Source organism: Engystomops pustulosus, chromosome 3 (assembly GCF_040894005.1).
Source record: "Engystomops pustulosus chromosome 3, aEngPut4.maternal, whole genome shotgun sequence".
Lineage (NCBI taxonomy): Eukaryota > Metazoa > Chordata > Amphibia > Anura > Leptodactylidae > Engystomops > Engystomops pustulosus.
In genome coordinates this window covers 161,745,027-161,757,489 of record NC_092413.1, presented here as the reverse complement: position 1 = coordinate 161,757,489, position 12,463 = coordinate 161,745,027, and the positions used below count along the sequence as shown (strand labels likewise).

Below are 12,463 nucleotides of genomic sequence, written 5' to 3'. Positions count from 1 at the left end.
CGGAATTTCTTTCTCAGATGTTTTAGTGACCGTTGGCATATGCTGCCGATATGTGGTTGCTGCACGCCATTGCCCCATATGTGGCACTGCTCTTGAGGACTCTCCAACATCTTCTTATCCACAGCATTAGAGGAAGCAGACCAGTATTATCCAACAGAGGAGGCCTATAAATATTTTACTGTCCCATGTGGTGTGGCACCACTTCAGCAGTAACACCAGCAGTAGCAATCACCCACCCGCAGTGTCTTCCCAGCAGAACGATCCCCCCCTCCCCTTCCATAGAGGTACCTGTACCAGCCGATGAGATGTAGTTCCGGTACCAGTACAAAAAAAAACAATCGCAACCCCTCCACCTGACCCTTATACCCCAATTCTAGGACCCCATCCCCAAGTACCCTTCAACTGTTAATGTGATATTTCTAGCTACCTTTGTATTAGTGCTGAAATTGGGATAAACACTGTACGCTGTACCTAGGTGATTGTCACACATGGCAGATCTAGACACCGGCACTACTGAAACAGCGGCCATTGCCCCAAATAGCGCTGTGTATGTGTGAAACCATAACGGTCTAGTTTGTGTCCCTCTGTTTGTACTGATTGTTACTGCTAGGCCTGCGCACTGTATACAAAGTAATTCCCCCAACGGGAAATACAAATTCTATAGAATTTGGTTTTGTAAATCTGCATTTAATTGTATTATACCGTAAATGGTTGTAGGAACCATGCAACATTCTGAAAAATAATTCTACCGCACTGCATGAGGCCTGTTGCATTCAATGATGAACTTCATGCATAAAGATCTGCATCAGAAACCACATGGAAAATCTGCACAAATTGCACAAATAATATTAAGGAAATCCTTATTAAGAAAACGGACATCCTGTGGATAATAAAAATCTTCAACACTTATCAATTTCTATGCCTTTTATATGATATAAAACTATAAATGTACTGGCTTAACTACTGAAAACCTGCCCTAAGTCATTGTGCACACCACAATGTGAGGAGTCAGTTCACATCTTTCTTTTTAGGACTTCACTCAGTTTCCTTGTTTGAGAAAAATGAAACAGGATGAGATCCAGACACTCCCAAGGTTAAGCACAAGTTAAGTGCTTAAAGAAAAACAAAACTTTGCATTGTTTTTTTTTTTTTCACAGAAGTTGGATTGTACTTCACGTTGGTGAATTAGAAGTTTGTGCAGCATCAATGCCGTAGATGTTAGCATCCTATTATATGATGCTGGATTTATCTTGCATATTTCTCTATACTGTAGTTCCTTTCCTAAAAACAAAAACTTGTGCAATCAACATCTGGAACAGATTATTAAGGGCGAGTTCACACTGGGCAGTTTGCTTGCTTTTTCATGGCCAGATGTGCAGCTTTAATATTCCTTGTCATACAACAGAGCATTTGAGAATTGTGTCATTGTTTTGGTGTTTGTGATATCCAGATGTTTTACCTTATTTACATCAGTGAGAGAAAAATACAAACACTAAAGTAAATGTAAATTTATTAGTAATTAGTAATTTTTTCGATACAAAAGCTTACTTAAGAACATCCGACTTACAGACGACCCCTAGTTACAAACGGACCTCTGGATATTGGTAATTTATTGTACTTTAATCCTAGGCTACAATAAACAGCTATAACAGTTATCACAGGTGTCTGTAATGAAGCTTTAGTGTTCTTATGACAACCTAACATTTTTAAAATACAATTGTCACAGAGACCAAAAAAATTCTGGCTGCGTTTACAATTATAAAGTATACAGTTCCGACTTGCATACAAATTCAACTTAAGAACAAACCTACAGACCCCATCTTGTACGTAACCCGGGGACTGCCTGTATTTACTTTGATGGATGCCCAATGCATTAAAGAAGAACTCTTCTATTCCTTCTGATCCTCTGGATCATCCCTTCTCATAACTCTACATTGTTTTGTTGCTCTATCGCTCCTCGGGGGTGTGTCCTATCAGTTCTATCAGTGCCAATGTATAGTTAATGGGCAACTCTCCCTAGTGGATAATGCTGGTATGTTATAATGTAATCATTAAAGTCAATCTACCATCAAAATCCATCATAATAAACCAAGGGCACTTAGTCATAGATCCAGGCACAGTGACTTCTTATATTTATCCATGGCCTACTTGCTTCCAAAATAAACTATGAAATTATTCTAATGATCCTGAAGGGCTACTGTGGCAGTTCCAAGAACTCCTCTGTGCTGCAGCTTCACAGGCTGTTACATTGTCCACCCTCCACCAGCACTTCCCTTTCCTCTGCCTGAACTAATCACATTGCAACACTGGAGGTTTCAAGACAAAGTAAGAGGGGGAAGTGCTTCTGCACAGTGTAACAGCACGTGGATCTGCAGCACCTGGGGGCTCTTGGAATTACCCAAATAGCCCTCCAGGCTCATTTGCAGAATTTTAAATGTTGATTTTAGAAGGAAGGAGACCATCGATAACAAATAGAAGAAGATCACCACAGTCACATTGCCTGGATCTATGAGGAAGTGTCCCTGGTTTACAATGCTTGATTTTTATGGTAGATTCCTTAGGGAATTGTCTATGTTATAAGAAAAGAATAAGTAAAAAATATATAAAAAATTACACCACTCATTGCTTTAGTTGAAAACAAAAATGTATGTATAAAAATAACTGCAGTGTAAACTCCTGACGTTTGGGCCAAACAGGTTTTACAACATTTTAGTTACTGTGGTATTTTTATAAAAAGTTCCATATATAAAATACAGGCAGTCCCCAGGTTACATACAAGATAGGTTCCATAGGTTTGTTCTTTAGTTGAATTTTATTTAAGTGTAACTGTATATTTTATCATTGCAGATCCAGACCAAAAATTTTCTTTGCCCCAGTGACAATGGAAATTTCAAAAATTTTTTGCTGTAATGGGACCAAGGATTATCAATAAAGCTTCATTACAGACACCTTACAGCTGATCATTGCAGCCTGGGACTATAGTAAAGCATCCAGAGAGCTTCACCAGAGGTCACAGGGGCAGAGGGGTCAGTCTTTAACTAGGTGACGTCTGTAAGTCGGGTGTCCTTAAGTAGGGGACTGCCTGTACATTAAAGACATAGAAAGGGTAACAGTTTTTGCGTTGTACCATACATGTATTTATGTGTAGAAACTGGTAAAGGAATATTTTGAAAAAACAAAACCATATGCATGTGGTTTTACCATTTTGGCAGTAAGTGGTGCTATTCTCAGAGGCAATTATTGGCTCTGCGTGAGTGCCAAGGGCTATAAGAAACAAACCAAAGCCAAGAAGTGTGTACTGAACAGTGTATCTTACACTGTTGTCAGGTTATACTGCTAGTGTAAACTAAGGTGAAGGTCCAATCCAAATCTGCGCTCAGCCTGTAAACACTAGCAGCAGCCAGGAACATTGCCTTGTATACTCGATAACATTTTGCAAAGTTAAACTGTTTTATATCCATGACCTTAATAAAAGATAACAACTGGATGTGTTTTTCTGAGAAAACTTAACTAGAATGCATTTGTTTTGGCTTATGGGCGTCTGCTCAGCCACACAACCAGGGACACAACAACATAGTATAGAGAAACTGACTGAATACAAAGGTTTAAAGTAAAAGGACATCTACCACCAGGATGAAGTCTTGTAAACCAAGCACACTGACATACTGGTGTGTGCCCCCTTTGGCATGATCTATTCTTCTTTAATTTTTCCTATGAGCTTTTAAGAAAAGCTTTTAAGAAAAAAAATGCTTTTAAAATGATGCAAATGAGCCTGAGTGGGCTCCAGGATCTATTAACACATATGGAGCCCGGAGCCCCTCAGGCTCATTTGCATCATTTTAAAAGCATTATTTTTGTAAATACCAGAGCATAAGAAACTAAAAGAAGAGCAGATCCTGCCATAGGGGGGACACACCTTTATGTCAGGGTGCTTGGCTTAATATCCTTGATCCTGGTGGTAGATGACCTTAAAAGAAGCATAACACAGTAACAACATTCACATAGCTTCCATACAATGGCCACAGCTCAGAACTTGGATTTTCCAGATAAACATTAGAGACTAGCAGTTATCTTATGTGAATCACTTGTAGATGCTTGGGGATATTTGCACCTTTTATCCTCCTTAGAATGTATGTGCACTATAATACACATGTTACTATCCCAAGTATTATGTATATAAGTTTTATGTATATAAAAGTATAGACATTATATTATAATCACTGAACATAAAAAGTTAACCCTGTTTTAACTAGTGGAAATGTTGCTTTTTGCTTTATGCGGTTGGTTGATGCCTAAAAACAGTACATATAGCAGGTATTATTTACCTCTAACTTTCCTCATATACTTTAGAGTATAAGATTATAATTGCTGACAGTTTTGCTTTTTTAGGCGCACATACACACACCCACATTCCTACTGTAGCCTCTAACAAGCTGTATACATTCAACTCTAATGCTTTCAAGGGAGCACAAGTTAACAGCAGAGGAACTGCACAAGATCACATGTTTATTACTATAAGGTTGAAACATCATAAAATGTTTACATGACGTTTACTGTATGTGGTTCCCACCATTGTACATCATCATTCTGCACATAGGAATCTTAGGTTAGAGGAGCTATAGACTTAGCTGCTTCTCAGATACAGTGGAGCTGAGTTTGTCATTGTGTTTATCTGTTGCTATAAGCTACAAGTAAACTTGAACATTAGAATCTTTTAAATAACTAGACACAATGCATCAGCGAAGAGTTAAATTGCAAATCCAGTCTATGAGAATCAATGTTAAAATATTTCATACAGGCAGATAAGGGAAAGATAAAAAGTTTTATAGAAAGGTAAGAAGATGCCAAAACTGCACTGGGAACATTTCCAGAAAAATCTTGGGTTTTCTGGAATTTAGCCAGAACTGTTAACTGTTGCATATACTGTAGTGCAGCTGCAGAATGACCCCGGACGATACTGCGAACACAATGGTTGCATATAACAAAGGATCTAAACTCTAGCAACAAAGAAAGTAGTAACTAGATCCAACGTGCAAAAAGAATATGGTGATTTCCCCCAAGAAGTACATATAAGAGGTATACTGTACTTATACTGTACTACTATACTGTACAGTGTATAGGTAAGTGTTATAGGGGACCCCAGGTCTTAGGAACATGTAAGAGGTATATACTGTTCTTGGAGTACATATACAGTATATAGGTAGGTGTTATAGGGGATCCCAGCTCTTAGGAACATGTAAGAGGTATATACTGTACTTGGAGTACATATACAGTACATAGGTAGGTGTTATAGGGGATCCCAGCTCTTAGGAACATGTAAGAGGTATATACTGTACTTGGAGTATGTGGAGTACATATACAGTGTATAGGTAGGTGTTATAGGGGATCCCAGCTCTTAGGAAAGCTCCAGTCTGGAAGCTCCAGAAGGTGAAGTAAATGCAGCCTACCTGTTTGATTTCATTTTTGAAGTAAATAAATGTAACTGCAAAAAATACAGACTGAAGCAAAACAAGGAATAGGATAAGTCCAGCCAGGGGGAGATAAGGGGATCCCGGAGCAGATTTCATGTTCATGGTAGGAGGATTGTTGCCTGAGTGCAGAGGTGAACATTACTCTGCTGCTTCTAATAGAGAGGGAGGAGCAGGCTGCAAACTTCTCCACTTTCTGTACTTTCATTTTCATCAGCTATGCAGGAGAGTTTTTATTGGAGGTACGTGAGAATCTAAGAATTTTATGATTTTGTTATTGACTGAAATCAAATTAAACTTTAGATTGGAAGGTTGGGAACAGACAGTGAGTTGCAAAATTATTTATACCCCTTGAATATTTTCTCAATTTTAAATGTTACAGCTACAAGCTTAAATGTTTTCATGTGGTTTTATGTGATACACAAAGTATCAAGTATAAGTAAAGAAAATGATACATCCTTACAACTTTTTGTAAATAAAAAAACTGAATAGTGTGGTGTGTTGTGACATGTATTTGTATCCTTTCTCTTCATCACTTTGCAAGACCACCATGATCTGCAATGACAGTTGTCTGTTGGGGAATGTCTCTACTAGCTTTGTACATCTAGAGGCTGGAATTTTTGCCCATATCTGTAGCTCAGTCAGATTGGTTGGAGAACATTTGTGAACAGCAATGTGCAAGCTACAGATTCTCAATGGAATTTAGGACTGTAGTTTGGGCCATTTTAACAAATGAATACGCGCGGATTTAAACAATTCCATTGTGGGCAGCACGGTGGCTCAGTGGATTCAAGTCCCAGGGTCCCATCTGCAAAGAGTTTGTATGTTCTCTATGTTTGCGTGGGTTTCCTTCGGGTCCTCCAGTTTCCTCCCCCATTCCAAAAACATACTGGTAGGTTGATTAGATTGTGAGCCCCATTGGGGACAGGGACCGATTTGGCAAGCTCTGTGCAGCGCTGCGTAATCTGTGTGCGCTATATAAATAAAGGAATTATTATTATTATAACTCCATTGTAGCTTTGGTTGTCTGTTTATTGCTCTGCATGAAAGTGAACCTGTGTCCCAGTCTCAAGTCTTTTACAGTCTTGAACAGGTTTCCCTCCAGAGTTGACATGTATTGAGCTTTGGTCCCTGCTGTAGCAATGGTGGCTTTCTTCTACACATAGCATTTGGCATTTACAACAAAAAGTTAGATTTTATTAAATATGTTAGCAGTACTTCCTACATAGAGTTACATAGATGGCATTCTTCTTGCTACTCTTCCATAAAGGTAAGATTTTTGGACTACACGGCTGTACTTTTGGAGTAACTGTTGTGCGATGGACAGATTCCCAATCCTGAGCTATGGATCTCTATAGCTCTGCCATATTGACCCTGGGCTTTTTAGCCGTTTCTCCGAGTCTGGGCTGTCTGATTAGAAGTGAAGCCATTGTTACATCCTCTATTTACAGATGATGTTTTGAACAGTGTTCTGTAAAATGTTGGATATTATTTTAAACCTAGACATGCAATAAACATTGCCCAAACTTCATCCCTGAGCTGAATGTTGTGTTCCTTGTGTTCCATGAAAACACGCATTTACGTTTGTGGCTGTATTTGAAACTGAAAAAAACTTTGATGGGTAAGAATTTGCAACCCACTTTATTTCTATTAAGTTTTACCTTTCATCCTGTTGATGAGCTGTGCCATATGGAGAGTCTTCTGCACCTAGAACCCGGGAGAGCTGCTTGTTTCAAGAAAATATTTCTGCATTAGTTCTCCTTTAATTCTCCACCCCTTCCTCCATGTCCCATTCATTTTCCCCTTTCTTTTCCCAGACCCCGCGTCCTTCTTGTATCTTGTGTCTGTAGATGCGCCTTATGCTTTCTGTTCATTATTGGCAGTCTAAGCCTTTGTTCTGTTAATTGACTATCTCAACTATCTCCTTAGATGTGTACTATTTATCTGACAGCACATACTAACATAATACTTGTATACATTTATATATGAACAATGCAAGATATACAATGCCGTGTAGAAAGTTTTATTACTATGCAACATTCAATAAAACCTTTTGTTGAACTATAAATCTTCACCAGCCTACAATGCCCCGACTCGTGATCAGGGGTGAACCTGGCTTCGCTGCTGCCTTAGGCGAACTATAAAAAGACGCCCCCTCCCCCTTGCAGTCCAATCATTATACATTATGTTAAGTACAAATACTCAATACGCATACAGCGATACTGAATTTATACGATTCTTTTTACATAATAAAATACTTTTGGGGAAGAAAACATTTATTTGCATCGCCACCTTCCGAGCACAATAGCTTTTGAAACTTTTTGTCAATGTGGCTGTGTAAGGGCTTATTTTTTGCGAAAAAGATTTGTAGATTTTATTTGTATATTCTTGGGGTTCATAAAATGTTTTGATTGTGATTAATATCTTTTTTGGTGTGATGGGTGATTAAAAGATGTCAATTCGAGAATTGTATTGAAGCTGCCTGATTTTGCTCCTATCCCTGCATCTGCTCACTGTATGGGTGCTTTCACACCTAAAGTATGCTCACCCAGCTGTAGCTTGGCAAGTATAAGGTAGCACGCTGGAGAGGAGCGCTACTCACCCCTTCCGTCTCCATAGCAAAGCACTGCACACGGCCTTAAACACGGCGAAAGATAGAGCATGCTCTATCTTTTCCCTGTGCACAGTACGTACCGCCTTCGGCCGTCTATAGCTGTCTATGGGGACATATTCTACACAGTACATCCCCACACGACATTACACCTTCTGTAGCCCTTGCATGCAATATGTTTATAATGGATCACTTACATGGCACCCTCAGGCTATTTCTAAGCATGTCCTTGCATGCCATTCCTACACCTATCGTCTAGTGCAGTGGTTCTCAACCTGGGGGTCGAACGACCAAAACCGGGGGTCGCCTAAAGCCATCGGAGCCGAAATTTTACTGTGTTTTTACTGTGAGTTGCATGGGGTCACCACAGCATGAGGAACTGTATTGCGTGGTCACCGCATTAGAAAGGTTGAGAACCACTGGTCTAGTGCTTTCCCTTCATGTCCCCATCTCCTGTGACATCTCTTACAGGAGCTTTGCGGCCCCACAGCATGCCACCCTAAAGTCAACCTGCTACTACTCACCATCTCACCCCTATGCCAGGCGTAACTAGGAGAGGCTGGGCCCCATTGCAGATTTCTGCATAGGGCCCCCCTTCCCCTTAAAAAAGTATTTGTAAAATCACACACATTTATATACTCAGATATACACACATTGATATGCAGACAAAGTTCTACCTTCATACACACATTAATACACACATGTATACACTCATATGCATAGCTTTTTCTACACACACACACACATATATATATATATATATATATATATATATATATATATATATATACTTGTGCATATATTATATGCAAACTCAAACAATATACACACATGCAATATACAGTATATAAATCATATAAATATATAATATTTACACATCATATACAACCATCCTGTATAGTTTACATTATACATACTATATATACAGAATATACTTATATATTGTATTATTTTATATACAGGCGGTCCCCTACTTAAGAACACCCGACTTACAGATGACCCCTAGTTAAAGATCTCTGGTGAAGCTCTCTGGATGCTTTACTATAGTCCCAGACTGCAATGATCAGCTGTAAGGTGTCTGCAATGAATTCATAATCCTTGGTCCCATTTCAGCAAAAAATTTTGAAACTTTAACCCCTTAACGCTCTGCGCCGTAGCTCTACGGCGCAGAGGTATAAGGAGTGTATGAAGAGGGCTCACGGCTCAAGTCCTCTTCATACAAAGGTGGGGGTTTTTGCATATTGCACAAAACCCCCACCGCTAATAACCAAGCACCGACCGCGGCTATTAACCCTCTCGTTGCCGCCGGCAAAGTCGCTGGCGCCGCCATCTTTTTTTCGATCGCCGCGCACCCGAACGTCATCGGGGGGCGGCGATCGGTTGCCATGGTAGCTTTGGGTCTTCGTTTGACCCAAGACTATCTGGCATCTGCAGATTCGTTACAATGAGCCAGTGGGTCCTTTTAATAATATACCCTACCCGGTATTATTCATTTACATACAACACCCTTATATACAGTGTAACCCTGACTAATTTATATACTATGTACATTATCTACAGCCCCTCTCAAATTCATTTACATACCGACCCCGCTAATTTATTAATGTGTATACCGCCTGCAAGTAAATGCCTCATTATAAAAAGGCCCCACCCATTTAAATTATTAAATAGATTTCCCATTCACGGGTCTCCGTGATCAGGAAAATGGGAGTCCAATGTACGGTGGTATATACAGCCAGCCCCCAGTAGTAGGTACAGCCAGCCAGCCCCCTGTAGTACGTACAGCCAGCCCCAAGTAGTATGTACAACCAGACAGCCCCCAGTAGTATGTACGGCCAGCCAGCCCCGAGTAGTAAGTACAGCCAGCCAGCCCCCAGTAGTACATACAGCCAACCAGCCCCCAGTAGTGCGTACAGCAAGCCAGCCCCCAGTAGTGCGTACAGCCAGCCCCCAGTAGTGCGTACAGCCAGCCAGCCCCCAGCAGTATGTACAGCCATGCAGCCCCGAGTAGTATATACAGCCAGCCCCCAGTAGCAAGTACAGCCAGCTAGCCCCCAGTAGTACTTACAGCCAGCCAGCCCCAGTTTTATGCACAGCCAGCCAGCCCCCAGTAGTACATACAGCCTGTCAGCCAGCCCCCGGTAGTACGTCCAGCCAGCCAGCTAGCCCCCAGTAGTACATACAGCCAGCGAGCCCCCAGTAGTACGTCCAGCCAGCCCCCAGTAGTACGTACAGCCAGCCTCCATTAGTACATACAGCCGGCCAACCAGCCCCCAGTAGTATGTACAGCCAGCCAGCCCCCAGCCAGCCCCCAGTGGTACGTACAGCCAACCAGCCAGCCCCCAGTGGTACGTACAGCCAGCCCCCAGTAGTACGTACAGCCAGCCAGCCCTCTGTAGTACGTACAGCCAGCCAGCCCACAGTAGTATGTACAGCCAGACAGCCCCAAGTAGTATGTACAACCAGACAGCCCCCAGTAGCATGTACAGCCAGCCCCGAGTAGTAAGTACAGCCACCCAGCCCACAGTAATACATACAGCCAGCTAGCCCCCAGTAGTACATACAGCCAGCCAGCCCCCAGTAGTGCATACAGCAAGCCAGCCCCCAGTAGTGCGTACAGCCAGCCAGCCCCCAGTAGTGCATACAGCCAGCCCCCAGTAGTGCGTACAGCCAGCCAGCCCCCAGCAGTATGTACAGCCATGCAGCCCCGAGTAGTATATACAGCCAGCCCCCAGTAGCAAGTACAGCCAGCTAGCCCCCAGTGGTACTTACAGCCAGCCAGCCCCAGTTTTACGCACAGCCAGCCAGCCCCCAGTAGTACATACAGCCTGCCAGCCAGCCCCCGGTAGTACGTCCAGCCAGCCAGCTAGCCCCCAGTAGTACATACAGCCTGCCAGCCAGCCCCCGGTAGTACGTCCAGCCAGCCAGCTAGCCCCCAGTAGTACATACAGCCAGCAAGCCTCCAGTAGTACGTTCAGCCAGCCAGCCCCCAGTAGTACGTTCAGCCAGCCCCCAGTAGTACATAGAGCCGGCCAACCAGCCCCCAGTAGTACGTACAGCCAGCTAGCCCCCAGTAGTACATACAGCCAGCCAACCCCCAGTAGTGCATACAGCAAGCCAGCCCCCAGTAGTGCGTACAGCCAGCCAGCCCCCAGTAGTGCATACAGCCAGCCCCCAGTAGTGCGTACAGCCAGCCAGCCCCCAGCAGTATGTACAGCCATGCAGCCCCGAGTAGTATATACAGCCAGCCCCCAGTAGCAAGTACAGCCAGCTAGCCCCCAGTGGTACTTACAGCCAGCCAGCCCCAGTTTTATGCACAGCCAGCCAGCCCCCAGTAGTACATACAGCCTGCCAGCCAGCCCCCGGTAGTACGTCCAGCCAGCCAGCTAGCCCCCAGTAGTACATACAGCCTGCCAGCCAGCCCCCGGTAGTACGTCCAGCCAGCCAGCTAGCCCCCAGTAGTACATACAGCCAGCAAGCCTCCAGTAGTACGTTCAGCCAGCCAGCCCCCAGTAGTACGTTCAGCCAGCCCCCAGTAGTACATAGAGCCGGCCAACCAGCCCCCAGTAGTACGTACAGCCAGCCAGCCCCCAGTAGTACATACAGCCAACCAGCCAGCCCCCAGTAGTACGTACAGCCAACCAGCCAGCCCCCAGGTGGTACGTACAGCCAGCCAGCCCCCAGTGGTACGTACAGCCAGCCAGCTTCCCAGTAGTACGTTCAGCCAGCCAGCCCCCATTAGTACATAGAGCCGGCCAACCAGCCCCCAGTAGTACGTACAGCCAGCCAGCCCCCAGTAGTACATACAGCCAACCAGCCAGCCCCCAGTAGTACGTACAGCCAACCAGCCAGCCCCCAGGTGGTACGTACAGCCAGCCAGCCCCCAGTGGTACGTACAGCCAGCAAGCCCCGACAGCTGGCCAGCCAGCCCCCAGTAGTATGTACAGCCGGCCAGACAGCCCCCAGTAGTACGTACAGCCAGCCCCCAGTAGTACGTACAGCCAGCCCCCCAGTAGTACGTACAGCCAGCCCCCAGTAGTATGTACAGCCAGACAGCCCCAAGTAGTATGTACAACCAGACAGCCCCCAGTAGTATGTACAGCCAGCCCCGAGTAGTAAGTACAGCCAGCCAGCCCCCAGTAATACATACAGCCAGCCAGCCCCAGTAGTACATACAGCCAGCCAGCCCCCAGTAGTGCATACAGCAAGCCAGCCCCCAGTAGTGCATACAGCAAGCCAGCCCCCAGTAGTGCGTACAGCCAGCGAGCCCCCAGTAGTACGTATAGCCAGCCAGCCCCCAGCAGTATGTACAGCCATGCAGCCCCGAGTAGTATGTACAGCCAGCCAGCCCCCAGTAGCAAGTACAGCCAGCTAGCCCCCAGTG

The 12,463-nt window shown here is 43.9% G+C and overlaps 1 protein-coding gene across 2 annotated transcripts in view; it reads right to left on the bottom strand.

The window, feature by feature from the left end:
* Window positions 1–12,463, bottom strand: part of TNFSF10 (TNF superfamily member 10) — a 67,322-nt gene that overhangs the window by 11,654 nt on the left and 43,205 nt on the right. The window contains exon 1 of one of the 2 annotated variants that reach the window (XM_072142791.1): window positions 5,448–5,612. The exons of the other annotated variant lie outside the window; for it this stretch is intronic. Within the exon in view, the coding sequence (XP_071998892.1) occupies window positions 5,448–5,573 (126 nt within the window). The 5' untranslated portion in view covers window positions 5,574–5,612. Of the gene's footprint in view, window positions 1–5,447; window positions 5,613–12,463 lie in introns of those variants that run through there. 2 annotated transcript variants of the gene reach the window in all.